Source organism: Xenia sp. Carnegie-2017, unplaced genomic scaffold, assembly GCF_021976095.1.
Source record: "Xenia sp. Carnegie-2017 unplaced genomic scaffold, XeniaSp_v1 HiC_scaffold_23, whole genome shotgun sequence".
In the NCBI taxonomy this organism is placed as follows: Eukaryota; Metazoa; Cnidaria; class Anthozoa; order Malacalcyonacea; family Xeniidae; genus Xenia; species Xenia sp. Carnegie-2017.
This window is the reverse complement of record NW_025813486.1, coordinates 10,644,434-10,664,217: the sequence shown is the minus strand read 5'-3', so window position 1 is coordinate 10,664,217 and position 19,784 is coordinate 10,644,434. Positions and strand designations below refer to the sequence as shown.

Sequence of the window (19,784 nt, the reverse complement as noted above, 5' to 3'; positions counted from 1 at the left end):
GAGTGACTTCTTTATGGGCCCAGTATACCGAAAATTATGCTATAAAAACTATAGTTTCATTGAAAAGAATTGGCAAAATGACAATTTCTCAAGATAAAGAAGTTTTTAATGTCCGAATAGTAGAGAAAGTAACATCACATCGCACAATAAGTTGCTGCAACTTTATAAATATCCTTTAGTTGCTTGCCTTTAGATGAAAGACCTGTACAGAATTTTATGGCAATAGCACTTTACAACTACTGGAACTCCGTCCGGTAGACGTAACAAAAAAGCAAGTAACCTGGGTCATTTAAATTCCTATGCATTATGACGTCGCTATCTCTGTAAATTGGAATTCACAAAACTTAAATATTTTGAGATATGCAAAGAGATATGTCTAAAGTTCACTGTCATTTTAATTTCAAATCTTTCGGTGTTCTGACCCTTTGAAGAATGTATGACAACCAAGATGCATTGCGCGCTTTTGTTTATGTTAACTAAGTAGGCGGTTGGAGCCACCCTCTCTTCAAACATATTTCTCATAATTTTTTTGTGAATATTTCTTGTTTCTCATACATTGTAATTACAAATTATTTTATTTGTCTGCAATTTTTGTTAAAAAAAATGATTAGTTTATTTGTCAGCAATTTTTCATAAAAGAGCTACTAGGGCTTGTAATAGTTGTTGCTGTTGTTGAACCAGTAACATTTGATTTGCTTGAATTTGCTGGTTTTGTTGCCTTTGCAATTCATACATGTTTTGCAGCAACTGATTTTGTTTCTCCATGAATTGCTGTTGACTTTCTTTCTCATTCTGTAATTGCAGCCTTGGCATTTCTATTTTCTCTCTTTCCAATTTTAAGCTGTCCTCTCTTAATTTTCTTTTTTCTCTTAGAAACTCTAATGTAGAATCTCCTCCTTTCCTAACTTTTTTTCTAGCACCACCTTGCTCGCTTTCATTTTGCTTCCTGGTTTCGGATAGGTTTTCCATAGCCCTTCCCCTTACCTCCTCTGCTGCTTCTTTGTCTGCATTATTTTTTCTTCTTTCTGCAGCTGTAGCTTCAGCAGCAACAACATCACTAGCTTTTTCTCTAGCATGAATTTCTTCAAGTAAATCATCCAGCTCAGTTGCTTCTGGAGAAATGCCACTTGCACTTATTTCTTCTCTTTCTTTCTTGCAATAGTTTGCAAGCAATTTTCGCACTCTGTCTCTTACTGCACTCTGGTCAACAGGAAAGCAAAGGTGGTCATGTTTCTCTAACTTCTTAGCAACGGCTTCCCACACCTTTCCTCTTTCAAGGGATTTTTTTCTTGTTTCAACAATTCTTGATACAACAACTTCTTTACACAGTTCGACACCATGCTTTGCTGTCCACTTCATAACAAAACCGATTCTAAAACAATTTAGGAATATATAGTGGCCAAAATTGATATACCATACCTGTTGCATAGTATTTTTATGCAAACATAAAAGGGGAACACAAACGTTATTACAAAGTAACACAAATTTCAAAGCCACTGGATGTTAATTTAGCTAAACAATTAATTTAACTCACGATGAATTTCGTAGTGTACTTGATGAGCAATCACTTGATGCTGATGAAAACTGTTCTGCCATTTTCTTGCCTTGCTGAAAGCAAAAATGTAAATATATTATAAATATCAACACATCAATCACATACCAGATTCCGCAGACAATTGTAACAGGTGAATTAAAAGCTGAAATACTTACTTTAAAACTTTTTTTGTGAAAAATTCCACCTTCGATGTAGGACGACGTGGGATTAAGCAAAGACGCCGCGTTGTAGAAGCAAGACAAAACTCAACGACGCACGCACATGCGCATTGCTTTAAAGTTCAATTCTGCTCGCGTTGTAGATGAGAGCGTCGTTAAATCTTAAGGTCACTTTTATGAGATTTTCTACACAATCCGAGAGCGCTTACACTGCGCAAGCGCAGCTAGCGTAATATATATATATATGAATTACGGGAGGGCACATTGTTATACACTTTGTATAAAGGAAGTATATATACAAAGTGTATATATAATGTGCCCTCCCGGCTATCATCATATTTAGAAGGTTTACCAGTTAAAGGGGTGATGCCAAAATGCTCTGAAATTCGAGTGTGTAGGTGGAGGGTGGTTGACCCACGTACGATGCGGAGCAGTATCGTTACTTAAAAGAATAGACAACATTCGATTTCAGAGTTTTGGGCACTTTGTCTTTGAAAGGAAACAGGCTGGAGAGGCGTTTTGTGGATTGAAAGAAGAATCGTATTTCACAGTGTGGGAAAGCGGCACGACAAAGGCGATTGATTTGTGTGCGGATTTGGGATGAGTGTAGACCAGTAAATGGAAAGCCGAAATACAGTAATTTCTTGGGTACGGTATGAACAGGTGGTTTGGGTTGAAAGACTGTCAAGAAACATTTTTACACAGTGATCAAATATGTGACATGGAAATGAATTGGGTCAAACCGCCAAATATTTACTAACACGTTTTCATCCCACCATGTGGGGACAAGTAACAAGGCTTCACGTGCCGTCTCTGATTTCGACTGATTGCTACAACACGCGCAACACTTCCAAACTTCCAGCCCGAGTTTGGATCGCCCCTTGGCGCGAAAAGATATGATGATGATGATGATCCCACCATGTAATTTAATATTATGTAAATAGCTATTATATATATATATCCCTCTATACTTGTAATTCAATATTGTCTGATGATGTCTTGAGAGTCAAGAAACGTTACACTTTTAAATAGATATTTCTTCTTATGCATTTAATGGCTCTTTTAAAAGCCTTTTGCTGGGCTTTGATACTTAAGTTCGTTTTAAATCCCTTCTTTTCGACGGTGTATAGCATTCATAGTATATATATGCGTGCCATCTCATAATTTTGTTCTTCCTATGTCCCATAATGTCAAGAACAGTACTGAGTCGCATAACTCGGTCAATGAGCAGCGGCGTGGCCAACTTGCTTGCTAACTGTGTGCTCACAGCTCACTCACAGTAAAAATTGATTCTAAAGAAACCAATTTTGATTGTTGCTTTAAAATTTAACTAATAAAAAAATAATTAGCTGGCTGCACCACTTTGAAAAAGGGTTAACAAAATGACCTTTAATAAAGTAAGTCCTACACCAAGTACGGCTACAGTAATTATTCTCCTGTTTTGTGGGCTCATAGATCAACAAAAGAAGGCCTGGCCGCTTTGTTCATTCTCTTTCACCGTCTTTTTACATCGTCGTAGTTCAATTGCAGGTGAGTTTCAATCCATTATAATCATTCCCTTGATTAATTTTTTTATCAACCTTTATCATTCGAAACTAGACAACAGGTTCTTATTTTAGGTGGCATAGGTTTTGAATTAATTTCTCCTTTCATTTTAGGCCAACTTCTTTGTGGCTGCCAACAAAATGGTAAGTAATGTTTTCACTCCTCTACAAGTTTGCCATTATTATTTGTTGACCCTGTCTTCTTTTCACCGAAGCCTAAAGAAATTCACGAGATCAAAGACTTCTTGCTCACAGCTCGAAGAAAAGATGCAAAATGTAAGACTTTTTTATGGAATTATTGTGATTGTTGTATGAAGTCATAAGCAACGATTTTAGAGTATAAACAAAGTTCACATAAAAGTTTCGTGGTATTATTGCGTAAATGTTTGGACCAACGTTTGTTGTGTATACTTTCTACATCTTTTATACATACATTGCACAAGAACTCTTCTCTCAAAGCTGCATACTAGAATTTTTCTTTTTGTTATGCTTTTGCACACCAAAAATATTTGTTAAGTAAATGGTTTGAACCCGGGAGTATTGTTACATGTTTTTAAATGTAGATCGTCCAGGTTGGTATAGTCTTGAGAAGGACTGTTTTTGTTGTTGTTGACTGACATTTCGACAACCTTAGCGGTAGTTATCTTCAGAGTCAAATGTGTTTTGTGTTTTGCTAGGCAATTCATTGAATTCAATGAGTAATAAAGCATGCTGTTCTATCTACTTTAGCTGCCCTATACTATTCAGTTAAATAAGCTTATCGTATTGTGTTTATTGAACAATTTCTAAGCTAACATGTATACCAGTATACTGCATTATATATATTCTATGTTTAAATAAATCTGATATTGTCATTCGCTTTGTGTATACATAAATAATTTGCACATTTTCCTGACAATGTATCTGTGTTGTATCTGTGTTGTATCTATAGCAGTGATTGCTATTATTAAAGTATTAATCCAACATGTAATTATTGTTAAAATATTACAATGGTTTTTTAACCAATTTTAACGATTTGTTAGACAAACTTTATCTTAGATGAAACAAGTTACTGTTTAAGCAACAACTTAAAAGATTGTTTAGTGATTGTGCTAGTATTTAACATTTATTCTGGTGATGAGATTCCATTGTCTATTATGAGACAAATGAGTTATGATTTTTATTGCATGTGTGTATTCGATTTTTTTCATTTATAATATCACATCAAATATTGGACCAAAATCTTGTTTTGATTTCCAGGCAGTCAAAGAAAGTTGTCAGTTGAGGAACTAACAAATGAAAATGTTTTCTTTTTGTTTTGCTCTTATTTTTGTGTGGGTAGTGAAGACTGAAAAGCATTGAATTGTAAATGTGTTTTTTTAGGGTGTGTGAGGTAAAGTTGTTAAATTCCATTCTTGAATGCTAATCCTGTTTTTGCAGCTGTCAAAATCATGAAAGGTAAAGACAAGACCAAATTTAAAGTGAGATGCAGCCGATATTTGTACACATTGGTCATCAAGGACAAGGAAAAAGCTGACAAATTAAAGCAATCTCTACCTCCAGGTTTGTTACAATGCATTTTTTAACTTGCTTACCAGAATTTTTTTTGTATGATCCATTAATTTATGTTCAGTGGTATTTGACCCAAAGACTCCTTCCCTGTTTTGTCAATTTTTGATATCATATTTTTGTAGTTTGTGTTAACATTTTTATACACATCAACCGAGTTTTACTTATGCCATGAATTTTCTAGTTTAGCAACCTATTTTTATTTGGGCTATTACTTTAAAACTAAAAAAAAAGCTACGTAACTGTTGCCTCTTCACTCTTTAGGTTGACAAATATTAGACAAATGTTAAACAGTTATCCAATAGAAACAATTAATCACTGTAATATTGGCACTTCAAAAGTCTTGATATTATACACAAAGCCATGAATTACATCATGTTTATTAAAAGTGTTAAATTTGAGGGCAAATGTCATTACTCAGAAATGTTACATTTACCTGGCACAGGAAATCCAATTTGAAAATCATTTTAAAGATCGCAAATACCATGATGAATGGTAGAAGTAATAAGTTAATAGTTCTTAAAATAACTGTTTTAAGTAAAGAGCACTAACCCAATAGTCTAAAAGAAATGTTGTGAAATCAAGCGACACAGCCTATCCTGCTAATTTTTTGTGGATGAGAAAAGTTTATCACAAAAAATGAGCGGGAGAGGCCTTTTGGACCAACTAAGTGCCCTGTGTTAAACAAACTTCAATGGATGGGTACGGCTTCCAGTGATATTGAGAGGGAAACTAAGAATATTACGGAGAATTTGTTTTTTTGCAAGCAATGTTATCTTTATATTTTTCGAAAAGAACTATCCTACCACCCACCCCCAAAGAATCTCTACCGGCGGAACTTTTAAGCAATGTAATTTATGAATATAAATGTGAGTGTGATGCTCGCTATGTAAGTACAACGTCTCAAAGGTTAAGTGATAGGATCAAACAGCATGTACTAACTTCAATCAGAAATAAAACTGTCCCCTCAAGACAACAACCAAAACGTGATTGTAAGAAAAATAATTTAGTTTCATGTGACTCCGCGATTGGTAAACATCTCTTGAATAACTCCCATTGTGCTGATTCTTATTCAGACGACAACTTTAGAATCATTAAGCAATGCCGTTCATTCTTTCAGTTACGCGTCATGGAGTCTGTTTTAATTACGTTAACCAATCCCGTCCTCTGTCAGCAAAAGGATTATGTTTTCAATGTATTCCTGTTTTTAGCGTCATCTCCCTTTTTGGAGACGTACACTCTTTCTTGGCATTATAAATATCGGTAGATTTTTAATTTTCATTTAGCAGACGTTGACACCTGAGGAGTAGTCTGCCGAATTGCATCGTGTCGTTTATTTTCATAACATTTCTTTTAGAACTATTGGGTTAGTGCTCTTTACTTAAAACAGCTCTTTTAAGAACTATTAACTTATTACTTTTACCATTCACCATGGTATTTGCGATCTTTAAAACGATTTTAAGATTTGTCACCATGACAAAGTGCTATTTTATGAAATCCAATTTCAAGTTTTTATTATTTCTAAAATTATTGTCACTTGCTTCGTTATAATATTCATGTCGACTTGTTCAACATTAACAATTTGTCTATTTAATCTATCATGTGCAAACTGGAGCTTCGTTATTTTTGAGAGGGTGGGCCAGTACCGTGGGACAGTCGTTGTTGTAATTTATTATCAGGTGCAAGTTTTGTGTTTTTAATTAATTAGTTGAGTAAATTAATATCCTTAAAGGCTCATAGTCATCAATTAAGTGGTACAGTTGCTAGCCGTAAACAAAGAAGGCATATTATTCTTGGGGTCCTGGGGCATTTGCACCCGAGAAATTTTTGGTTTCCTGAACTTTGGGTGTTGCGGTGTTTAAAAAATTAATATCGATATATCGAAAAAAAGTTACCGATGTATCGATAATTTTCTGCGATTGCGTGTTGCATAAGTTTAAGCTAAATTTGCTTTTGAAAATGACAGTAAACAGCTGCAATATGGTAAAGACTTGTTTCACAAAGTTTGTAATCGTATTTTTTAAAAAAATTCATGAAAGAACACTCTTTATTTGCAAATCTTCTGCTAGAAACACAAGCTTTCCGTTTTTATCAACAAATAGATATCATTGACGCCCTTTAATCAAAATAAATATCATTAGCTGTCAATAAACTTTAAATAAAATTTTGAATAAAGTTTGAAAAAAATATAGAAGTTTGTACTTTGTACAAAGTTTGAAACTGTCGTGTAGGTAAACAGGCTTGCAAATCTCTGTCGATACTAATGACTCATTAGCTTGCCCAAAACGTAGCCTCTTCCCGGTTTTAAGTCGCACCTCAAGTGTTTGGGTGCCTAAACATCACGAAAACAAAAAGCAACGTAATGTTTCCAGTCTTTGCGAAACTTCGGTGTAATAATATGGCTAGAAACTCACATTTCTGACTTCTTGTAATTTTCACAATGTTAGTGAAAATAAACAACATGTTGACACTCAAGAAACATCGTACTTCATCAAAAAATTTTGGTTTCATCATACGTTTTCAGTTAAATTGTAATTTTAATAGCAAGTTTTTCGTTATTCTTAAAAGAATGTGTATGAACCAAGATGCATTGCACGCTTTTGTTTATGTTTACATCGTTGCTTTTTGAGCCTGCAGCAAACTGAATTCAATACCGTCACTACGTCGTCTAGTTTATGTGAAAAGTTGGCAAAAACCATTGATTATAAAGACTATAAAGATTATAAAGACTTTTACATTAATCATCATTTATAATTTTACATTAACTTTCATTGACTACAATTACGAAGTCTGCCATTTTATCGATCCAGAAAATGGCCGTTTCGATGTGATTAACGCGTGATGCATCTTGGAAATCTTTCCCCTCTTAGGGATTGTTATCTTTCTCAGGAAGTTGCAAAAGGTTTCCTAAACAAATATGACCTGCGGGTTAATTCACTGATCTAAGTCATATCTCGTTCATTTTTGTAGGATTGGATGTCAAAGAGTTGAAGAACTAGTTTTTGTATGGATTAGTTTGAACAAAAAATCAATAAAGTATTCTTCGTGAAGTTTGTGTGTCATTTGAGATCAGCTAGTTTTGATAAAGTTTATTGGCATTTTTTAGTGACATGTTATTTTTGCCACAATGTCAAGAACATAAAGATATTTTTATATTCCGGCTATAACCTTTGGGCTTGTATAAGTGTGTAGACCCTTTATACATTGAAACGTTCATTTACGGGGAGGAATATCGGCTTACATCGAGTGCGTTTTATTGTGTGTTGAGTTGGATGTCACGATCGTTTTGGGGCTTATGCAAGGGGGTTATTGGTGAATATTTAAAGTATTGGTGAAATAAGCTCTGCTACTGCGTTAGTCACCACAAAAATTGATACAAAAATAGGCATTGTAGCTGGTTTTGTTCAAGATATATGATCGCATTTGATCTCCAACAATTGTTAAATTCACGCTGATTGGTCACATCGTTACCTGTCGCCAATGATTGAAGCCAAAATGAATCTTGAATTTAAATTAGACCTTGCGCTAGTGTAAAGGCTCTCTTTGTAAATACGACAGAACCATACTACAAAAGTGCGATAAATCAGGTTAATAATCCTGAAGCATTATTGAAGCCGGGATGGCACAGAGAATGAATAAAAATTTGGCATCCGTGAAGACTTTTTTGGTTGTTTATTTGTCGTGCGAAAGGAAATTGAAAGGAAAACTTAATTCTTAGAAAGGAAACTTAGTTCAATTTTAACCATAAACCCTTGAAATATACTACCAGTACAAACCTGCAGTAAGTTAGTATCAATTACCAAGTACAAAGGTTTCCGTTCAAACACGTGGGTATAGTTTGGATCTAATTTATCGATACGTAGGAAAAAATCTGCTATTGCTCACAAATACATTGCAGACTCACAAGATTATCACGAACATAATTTAAAATCGAGTATATTCATCATCAATTTGTGTTTTTAGGTATGTGCATTGTTATCATATGTAAAGGCGCATTGGCGCCAATTATTGAGGTTATTATTTTGGGGGGTGGGAGCAACCACCGCCCCCAAACAAAAGCTTGTAGGTATTACACTTAATTGCTTTTTTTTTGTGCTAGAAAGTGAAGAATTCGAGTATATTATTAGGAGGTTGGCGGAAGTAGTTGCAATAAATTTAATTTATAACTTTACAACTTTTGGTTAATCTCAATGGCTCTAGTTGAAGCTTTATGTTGGGCATTAATTTTTATTATATGAAAGTTTGAAAATGTTCTGAAGTGGAGTATTCACAAAACATATATCATGAGTTACCAAGATGTCTTTATTGGAATATGTTTCATTCACTTTTTAAAGTAAACTACACATTTAATGATATGCTGAGATTTGATTTTACTTGTTTCCGTTTATCGTTTATTATACTGCTTACAGGAAACAAATTTACGAGATTGAAATAATGAATGATAATTACAGTTTGTTACATCTATCGAATATAAATGTTTCCTTGAGGATCAGAAACACGTCCCTTTTGATTAGCTTGGTCACGGCCACATGGATCGTGTGTAGGCCAATTTGTGGTTGTGCTGCCTTCAAAAAAATAAAAATGAGTACTGCCTTTTAAGTAGGGGCCAGTTGAAAACCAGAGGATGGACGAAGGAGCCCTGTTTTTACAGGCAGAAGGAACATTCTTTATATTTCGACATGATATAACTCCGTTTTTCTTCGCCACCAAACTTCCAGTTCCAGGTTGACAAACAATCCAATGATTAATGTTAGACGTCACCATGAACTCGCTTCCAATTTCCTTCCAAAGATTCCAATCTATTGCTCCAAATAACGATTTGCTTAGTGGAGGAGTCTTTGAAACTGGAACTGTTGCGCTACTAGCTGGCCAGTTAGGTCTGGGGATTACAGCATTGCTACCAGACGTAAAGCTTTTGTAGTTTGTAAAAGTGTAGCTATAAACTAGTGTCCAGCCTCCTCCCTGTGTCTCCATGTCACAATATACTGTGAACGGCTTATTATTTTTGATTTGGATCTTGTAGACTCCAGAAATTGCTGATGGATGTTTTGTTAAAATATCTTTGCAAGACTTTCCTGTTTTCGTTCGTGATCGATATATGAAATAAAACAAAGGTTGAAAGATATTGTGCTTGAAATTGAAAACCTCCAATTAATTACCTGCTGGATGACTGTAGTTTGTTTTGCGATGACCATAAGTCCTCCAATATCCTCTGTCACAAAGCTGAAGTGCAACTCTGTATGTTTGATACTGATTTGGCAAACATTTTGTATACATATGATAATTTGATTCCTACAAAATTCAGACAATGCTCGTTGCAACGAAAGTTCGATTTTGCGGTAGTAAATTCTGATTCTTTGAAAGTCTTGTGGATTAAAAATGGTTGAAAAAAACAGTTAAAATACAACAAACGCTTTGTAGCTTGTGCATATGTTTGATTGTTTACTGGAAGAGCGACATGGTTGTATCTCCACCAATTTAGGTAGTTATAAAAAAGCAACATCAAACAAATCGAAAAGTTAATAGAGATGAGTTTTGTTCATATTTCTCCATCGTTATTTTAATATTCTTACACATTCATATGCTCATGATTTGTACTTAAGCTGTGCTTACCTTGGTCTGTGCTTTGACGCAAGTGATCAGAAAAAGTGATATGACCAAAATAAATGCTAGATGCATTATTTGCCTATGATTTTTCAACTTTACCAAGTTTCTTTTTCTTGCCTTGTTGACTGTTTGAAAGGAAACTTTGTTTGAAGGAAACTGACGAACGAAGATATGTTTTTATCATAGCTTTTGTGTCTGTTTCCTTCAGCAACTTTTTGTCATTCACCTTTCTTATGTAAATTTTTCTTAACTTCTTCATCACATTTGACTAAAGTCGAGATTTCATTGGGCAAAGACAAAATGCTCTTTGTTTCTGTAGACAATTTTTAAACTTTCCCGTTTTTGTTGTTCTTTTAAGGCAAATGAATATTGAGTGAAAACGTGATACAACACGAGTTTTTATTCTTACGTGTTTATTTATAACTTAGCCACGTTAGTGAAAAATCGTTTTTATCGAAACAGTTTTATCGAAAAGACTTCAAAATATTGCGGGAGACAATGATTTATCTCCTGCCATAACAAATGCGTACGAATTCATGCGAAATCTTTTGATGCGTGAATTTTTATTCAATACTGTGGTGCATGTCGCCTATCGATAAGTTTGTAAATTTTAACAAAAAGAAATTCGAAGAAAATGAGGCTAGTGCTAAAAAATAATTATTAAATCACGAAATGGAAATGAGCAGCAAATTTATTGTTTATTACTGTGACAAGAGCTTGAGAGCAAACGGTAACATTAAACATATTGGCTGCTGTATGTTGCACCTTTACTAGTCTTTGCCTTGCTGTAATGTCATACCTTACTTGTATTAAAATTCGAGTCGTACTCATTTTCGCTCAGCTTTAAATTCGCGCGATTTAATTTCGCGCACTTTGTTGACAATTATTCGCGCAGCTTTAAATTCGCGCAAGTAGTTTTATGTGCTCGTTCTTTTTGGTTTGTTCAAAAGAACTATTAATAATTAACACATTTATATTGAGCTTTCTTTATTAAGAAATACCTCAATATTCATCAAAAAAGCGATTGGGTGGCCTCAAAAATGGCTTCAAAATAAAGCGTGAGTTCACTATCCCAACAAGAACTAAAAAATGTAATAAATGATATTGCCTAACAATATACTTTATAAGTCAAACAAAAGTTTAGCTACAGTTCAAATGGATCCTCTTTTCGTTGTGGTTCCTCCAATGTGGTTCCTCGTTGCCAACCTTTGATGACAATGTCCTTGTTCGATTGCATGTAATCATAGAACTGCACTATCCATTTTGCGTGAAGTGGTTTCAGCACGCTAATTCTCAAATCAACAGAAACTTTATCAGGTTGAATACCTTTCTCTATTTGGGCTTGGACTTGCTCTGAGTACCATGTTTGCGCCTGGTTTCGAATAAAAGCTTTACAAGAGCGATTGACCGTTAAATCTAAGGGCTGCAGGTATGATGTCATATTATTGGGAACAGGTATCATCTTCCCATTATTGTCGGAAATGATCTTCTTTACGGCTCCGTCCAATGTGCTTTAAGAACATCGGCGATCAAAACCCATTGTTTTGTTGCGCGAAAACCAAGCTCTTCTCTAATTTGCTTAACATAGGGGAAAAAAATGCGATTGACTAATTCAATTGCTTTCGTTTCATTTGCCCAATGATTTTCCGTGTGGGTAACGTGGAATTCTTTTTTGGAAATCTGAATTTAGGGTGACACCGGTCTGTTTTCCCCTGGTAGATTAGTTAATTGGCAGAAAATTTCCCGACGCGGTGACTGAGAATGTTCCAGTAATTTGGCGATAATCGGCGCTATCACTGATCGGCACAAACTTCTCGTTAGTTTTGTCCATTGTATACTTGCTGATGAGGACAAACGGGAGAGGGGTCTGGTCAATGTTTATAATGAGATCGTCGGGAACGTCATAAGCGGTAACCACTTCCTTAATTGAACGATGAAACGTGAAGCGAATTTCTTTTAAGAAGCCAGGTGATACGGGTTGTTTTGCAGTTGTTGCTCTACGTTTACTGAAACCCAATCTTCTGAAAATTGACTGGCACCATGTATAGTGGAATTCTAGGGTTCCTCCGTTTTCTTTCAACAAAGACCGATCATTAGCCAGTACTATCCCCTTCGCTATGGAAATAGCAATGTTGTAATTGACAACACAACCGGCCGTTCTCATGCTCTTGATCATGGCGATAACTTTCTCATCGATGTTCTCGGGTAACAAAGTTTTTGCTCCGCGATGTTTTCTTGGCAATTGTTCGAGTTCAGTGCGCTCTTTTCGTTCCTTATTGTACGATTTGACAAGTCCACGAACAGTTGACTCTGGTAAAAATACTTTCTGGCCGCCGGTCTTATTCCATGCACAATTCCCCATTTTGCAATTTCTGCTCGTTGAAAAGCATCATATGCTCCATATTTGCCCCTCCTTTTCTTTGGTTCTGGAGCGTCAAGAAATAGTTGCTGTTTTACTGCATTTTCTTCGGCAGCATTTAATTTCCTGTCAGACGACGCGACCGAAATATCGTCTTGGGAAACCTTCTTGAAATATTTTAACAGAGCCATGTGCGTTGATTTCCCGCACAATGTTTTCTGTTGGCAATACTTGAACGGTAGAATATGTGTTGCGGAAACGTTTGACGTATTCGGCAATTAGTTAATAAGGAAGTAAAATCAGTCAGTAAAATAATAATAGAACATCATATCTAACACCTAAAGAAACGTGACTCATCATTGACTATTGTGTTGGAGAAATGGAAAGCATTTGCATCGTGTGCAATGATTTGACAAAATACACTTGTCTAAAATGCAAATCATTTGTTGTAACCGAGGAATCAAGTGTTCAATCCCTGCATCTGAAAACTATCCTTGATGGAAAAGTGGTTCGAGTGTTGCTTTATGTGAAGCGTGCGACGCGAAAGAAAATTACGCATCTGGCTGCTGTATGTTGCAACTTTACTAGTCTTTGCCTAGCTATAATGTCATATTAGTACATCTATTAGACTTTATAACATGAAGAGCTTGAGATAATACCACAGGCATTTTAGTTTTCTTGCGATTTTAGATATTTATTGTGGATATGTAAGTCTTGAGTTTTCCACTCAAGATGTTAAGCTAGTCGACATGAATGACCAAAAATTTATTATATATTTTTACGCCCAAAGTTGGAGATACTGACTTGAGAATTTTCCTATGTATCGAGGATATTAGCATGTAGTCTTCAATTAAAATTTTTTGAAAACCTATTTGCTATACAGCAATGACAAACTTTGTTAGTTCATCATTAACAGAAGATTCAAAAGCGTGACCAAATATTTTGAGCCTGCTACGACTCTTGTTAATCCTAATTTTGATTATTTGCGTTCATGATACGTACGTTTTATTTATACTTTAAGAGCGCAGTTTGTTGTTTCAAAAGGCTGTGGATGTGCTAAGAAAATAAATATAGCTCTAATTTTCTTACCTAAAGGTCTATAAGATTCAGCATTAGTTGAAGACGATAAAAAGTCGGTCGGATAAACATAAACACAAACGACATTTTTGAGTACAAGTGATATATACTGTACCATCAATAAGGAACAGTGGACACTACAACTAACAGCGCATTCAGACTGAGTGCTCCGGTACGGTGCTCAGGCACGGGCACCAATGTGAACACAACATTTTGATGGTGCCTGAGTCAAAGTGCCCGGGTTTGGGCACCCCCAAATTAGGTAGTACCCGAGTACGGTGCTCAGGCACGGGCACCAATGTGAACGCAAAGAACGGCGTCACAACAGAGATGGCGGGTGCTAAATGGACGAACGAGGAAACAGTTGCTCTTTTGAACGCTTATAACTCGGAAACTGTGCAAAACAACATTGATAGTATGAGCTCAAATAAAGAATTGTTTAACAATATACAAAGAATCATGAAAGAAGAGTCGCATACAGAAAGGACTGTTGATCAAATTAAGACAAAGCTGAAGAAGCTGCGAAGTGGATATGTAAAATTGAAGGACAGAATGAAAACATCTGGATCCGAACACCCATACTTCTCAAGCGCTCTTAGCAGCGTGGAAAAAATGGCTTTAAAGCACTGGGACTTGCTGGATGGAATTCTCGGTAAGATAGCATTATCACAGCTCTACCTAAAATCTTTGTTTTTCTACCAGTTATATGTTGTTTTTGAAAATACTGAAAACAATTGATTTAAACATAATTATTGATGAAATATGAAGGTACTAGGCCGGTTAATGATCCTCCTGAGGATCAGTTGTTTCAAAGTGAAAGTGTGGTACAGACAGAAGACTCTGGACAGGATTGTACTGGTCAATTGGTCACTGGTGTACATGCTACTAATCATCATGCTGCTGATCTCGATGTTGCTGATCATGATGCTGCTGGTCACGATGCTGCTGTACAAAATACAAGAAAAAGAGCTGGAAAATCAATTCAAAGACGATCCAATAAAAGAGCTAGACTAGTTGATGTGGTCAAGAGTTCTAATGATCAATTTGAAGAATTGCAGAAGACATTGTCAAACAGTGTTTTAACTCCAGAAATGCGCGAGGTTGAACGTCAAGAAGACAGAGAATTTTTTAAGGAAATATTTTCTAATCTCTGTAACACAATGGTTGGAATGACTCAAATGTTGACACAGGCCTGTCATGGTGCGTCACAGCACGTACCTTTCGGCAATCGAATATACCCACAAAATACTCAATTTTCTCATCACATGACCCATGGTTTTCAACCTCATGTTTTATCAAGAAGCTCATCGCCATATAGTAGCAGTCCTTCGGATAGAGTGACACCATCACCTCACACTTCATCATGTGAAGATATTGATTTAGATCAATTTGCACAGCATGACTAAAATTCTCACGAGGATAACATACTTTACATGTCAGCATATAATGTGAAGGTCAGACTATATAGATTGTTAAGTTTAAGTTAAGTGATCAACTGTTGCATTGATTGGATTCTTGAATGCTTTGCATATTAATTAAAAGGTGCAATGGTAAACAGTTTTGTTTCTAAATACAAGTGATGGTAATTCATTTTTTATGTTGAAAAAAGCTTAGTTAGCCTTAATAGTGTTATTGTTCAATTATTGTGCAATTATAGACATTTTATCAGAAATGTAAAAATAAAATGACTGACCATGTCTTTTCTTAAGTGTATTTTTGCTTCATGCATTCAATTGAGAGGTTGAGAAATAAATAAGCTGTTCTTTCAAATCTTTGCAGTCTCTTCCTCATCTTTAATGAACTCTGCTTAATTTGATGATTCCTTGACTCAACTAACAATGTATTCTTTTGTTCAGTATTTATTTTTCTATTGAAGAGCCTTCCAAATTCTCAATAGATATGTGGGTATAAAGATAAGGGCATTAAACTAGGCTGTTATGGACTGGAGTGTGAGCAAGAATGACAAGTGTTATTGATTGTTTTGTCCCTACACATAAGAAACCAGGTAACATGATGAATTTAAACAGGAACAACTCTTTGATAAAGTAAAATGCTTAGCTTGTACATGTATAATCTGTCTATATTTTAATAAAGTTGCAGGTTTCTTTTTTGTCTTTTGTGAGCCAAGTAGGTAAATTTTTCAATTTGCTAAACTATGCTGCTTAAATGCTGCTTAAATGGAACTACAACAGGTAGTCCAACATCAGGTCAGTCATTCTGGTTGATTTTTCTCCAAGTTACTGTTTTTCTTCAACAAGAATGTTTATTTGTGAAAGTCTGCAATAAAAACACTTCTTGGCTATCTTTAAGCATCAAAAAATTTCAAAGTACTTGATTGAATTTTCATTTTAGCTGTTGCCATCAATAATGAGAGACATAATGAGTTAGTACTTTTCTAATATCTTCAGCATTTTCAACAGTTTCATTTTCCTCTCTTGTTGAATTTGATTGTGAATGGTAATCCAAATCATCATTATTCCTGTCATCCCATTCTTGAAGATACTCAGCATTACCTTCCTGACATATATTGTGCAAAATGCAGGCGGCAGTAACATGGAGTGAAACCTTCTCAATGTCACATTCTAAAGGATGTAGAAGGCATCGCCACCGACCTTTCAAAAGGCCAAATGCTCTCTCAATTTGAATGCGTGCACGGTTTAACCTATAATTGAAATATTCCTTCTCATGTCCCAAACTAGCACCAGCATAGTTTTTTATTAGGTGTTTCAGTAAAGGATAAGCAGGATCGCCGATAAGGAACGGTTCAATGTTTTTTCCATTAATTTGTTTGGTTAAAGTACCACCCTCGATTAAATTCCCATTAATGGTTCTTTGTCCAATGTTTGAACAGCTGAAAACACGTGCGTCATGGGATTTGCCAGGCCAGCCAACAAAAATGTCTGTAAAGTTGCATTCACTGTCACAAACAGCTTGCAAAATTACAGAATGAAAAAATTTTCTGTTGAAGTAATCAGCATGATGCATTACAGGAGCCCTAATAGGGATGTGGGTGCCATCTACTGCGCCTAAACACTGGGGGATATTCCACTTTTTGGCAAAGCCATCTACTATTTCTTTTAAATTTCTACGCTCTTGTAAACGATTCAACATATATTTTTTTGTACGTATCAAAAATCTCAGAGCTTCGTTGACTTTTGTACAAGCTGTTGACGCTCCTACTCCGCATTTGTCTCCGATTTCGCGATAATCAAGACCCTTTCCTAGCCTTTTTAACATCATTGCTACAATGATGTTAACTGGTATAGCAGGTCGCAGCCTTGTGGATTGTCGACCAAGTAAACGCATGGAATTTACTAGTTGCAGAAATAGGCGCTTTGGTAAACGATAACTCTCCAGCCATCTTTTTTCGCTCAAGCCAGTGAATTCACTGTCCAAAATGTTTTTCATGCGAGAAAAGGTCCATACACGTCCACAACGATTATGATGTTTTGATTCAATAATATTATGAATTAAAGATCTTGTCTTGCAAAATACTTTTGTCACATGTAAAACTAAAGCACGATGACCCTGCAATCTTCTGCTGGACTCTGCTTTATTATGGTGAAACATTACAATAGATACGGCCGCCATCAAACATACCATAACCAGAGTGAAATGTACGCAGTGGCACGTATTGCACATGGTTTTAAAACTTTTTAACTATGGAAGAAATCAAAATAAACATAGACGAAACTAGTAAGTACTTCGTAGTGTGAACAGCCTGCAGATCTGTGCCCGAACCCGGGTATCGTTCTCCGGCACTCAGTCTGAACGCGGCCTAAATCATAGATCGGTTTCATTGTTGTTCTCTTCCCTTTGTAAACTGCACTTCTCATGACATATGACTGAATTTGAAACCATCAGTGGTCGAGGATAACACTTGTCAGTTTCTTTTAGCAATTTTTCGAATTTTCACCTCTATGTAAATTATGCATCATCTCCTTATGAAAAAAACTGAATTTGACATTTTCATTGGCCATGATTAACACATTATCTGTTTCCCTCAGCAATCTAGATAACGGTGGGAAGAGTTTTACAAATCTCGTAACTTTGCTTAGTATATTTGATAATTTAGCCAAAATATTCAAGGCACCGAGCTGTGCAATATAAGATAATTATGTGTGTCGTAACTGTTTTAAGTGATTAATTTAACATAGATTTGATTGATTATTGTAGTTGGGAGACATGGAAATGTTATTTGAAAGGATATAACTATAAAAATTATCAATACTTAGAGTCTGACAACTCTTAAGAGTTGAATTTTTATTACTGTGTTACGACGATGTTATTTTCAATGATTCAGGTGATCAGTCTTCTCAAACATCCTTTACAGAAATTCATGGGAATAAGAGACAGTTTTGCTGAATATACATTGTTTATCCATGTGTTAGAAATTATACCAAAGCACTTAAGCCGCATGAAAACATTGGCTTGCATGGTTTTATTGCATTACATGATTTTTTTTCTTCTAATAAAACATATGCAGTTTTTTGTCGATGGCTTTGATGACCTGGGAGGCTTATCACAAATATTTTTATGCATTATGGCCAGAAATGCGATGTCTGTGCCATGAAACTCACATTTAAAAAATGCATATATAATAGCTATATGTTAAAGTGTCTGGAATATATTACAGTCACTTTGCTGTGTTTGACCTCTGTCATGCACTTCCATGAAGTACTTAAAATATTAATCCACTTTATACGGTGGCCCACAACTGTCACGGCAGAACAGTAAACTTATGGCAAAATAAAGAAAACTCACTGCAAAATAAAGAAAACTGGCGGCAAAATAAAGAAAACTCGCGGCAAAATAAAGGAAACTCGCGGCAAAATAAAGAAAACTCACGGCAAAATAAAGAAAACTCGCGGCAAAATAAAGAAAACTCGCGGCAAAATAAAGAAAACTCGCGGCAAAATAAAGAAAACTCGCGGCAAAATAAAGAAAACTCACGGCAAAATAAAGAAAACTCACGGCAAAATAAAGAGATGAAATGGTCAGCGGTCACTGTATGTAAAATAGATGTAAAACTGCTACTTCCGCGCTATTTTCTCCGCACTGTTTATCCATGTGTTTATTTTATGATTTATCGCTATGTTTTGTTCAAATTGTGGACGATCATGTGGGGATTCGGATAGATTCTGTACAAATTGTGGTACAAGTGAGTTTTCCAAATTTCTATATGTTTTATATGAAGATAAACAGTAATAACCTGTTTGATATTTAATATTGCTCTGAAAAAATTTAACTCTTTGAAATATGTATATATTTTCAGGCTCTTTGAAATATGTATATATTTTCAGCTAGTCTTTAGCAAGAGGGTCGAGCCCCCCAGCAATACACCCCTGGATAATGCATTCAGTGCACCAAGTACAAATTACATATTACAACTGTACATCCTGTGTCCCAAGTACCCATAGTACCATAGTGTCCCATAGAGCCACACATCCTGTGTCCCAAGTGCAAGAGTCAGCATTTTACTATGGTGATACCTGGTATGGTGATACAGTTACACATTGTATGGATTGTTTTGTAGAGTCATCAGAGCACTCAAACCTATAAAGGTGAGCTTTGCATAAAGCGAAAGTGGTCAACGTCTCTTTATGAGACTCTCTACACAATCCGAGAGTGCTCAAACTGCGCAAGCGCAGCGAGCTTAATATACAAACTGCTAACACTTTATTAGAAAATATTATTTGTGTAAATTATAATTGCGAACTTTCAATTTTAGAGAGTGCTTCAGTTGAAATTCTTTCTTAACAGTGTTAGATACAGTATAAGCCATTTTAAAACAAGGCGTCTACAACGAGCAATATTAGCACATACTCATGTATATTTTCACATGTCTACTCTAAGCTCCATTTTTAGATACATCCATAAGTTTGAAATATAGTTGATATGCCTCACTCCAATCTTTTGGAGATTCTAGCAAAAGT

The 19,784-nt window shown here is 35.5% G+C and overlaps 2 protein-coding genes across 5 annotated transcripts in view; one reads left to right on the top strand and one right to left on the bottom strand.

Moving 5' to 3' along the window:
* LOC124449765 overlaps positions 1 to 19,784 on the top strand; it is a 72,360-nt gene that overhangs the window by 21,609 nt on the left and 30,967 nt on the right. Inside the window, exons 2-3 of the transcript XR_006949583.1 lie at positions 3,169 to 3,243; positions 3,372 to 3,401. The gene's annotated coding sequence lies outside the window, so the exon portion shown is untranslated. The remainder of the gene's footprint in view (positions 1 to 3,168; positions 3,244 to 3,371; positions 3,402 to 19,784) is intronic.
* The window catches only part of LOC124449767, a 53,922-nt gene continuing 43,293 nt past the window's right edge, over positions 9,156 to 19,784 (bottom strand). Inside the window, exons 1-3 of one of the 4 annotated variants that reach the window (XM_047000676.1) lie at positions 10,419 to 10,557; positions 9,965 to 10,097; positions 9,156 to 9,883 (exon numbers count right to left, since the gene is read on the bottom strand). In XM_047000676.1, coding sequence (XP_046856632.1) covers positions 9,267 to 9,883; positions 9,965 to 10,097; positions 10,419 to 10,484 — 816 coding nt within the window. In that variant the 5' untranslated portion in view covers positions 10,485 to 10,557 and the 3' untranslated portion in view covers positions 9,156 to 9,266. Of the gene's footprint in view, positions 9,884 to 9,964; positions 10,098 to 10,418; positions 10,558 to 19,784 lie in introns of those variants that run through there. The other 3 variants (XM_047000678.1, XM_047000675.1, XM_047000677.1) reach the window with 3 other exon arrangements.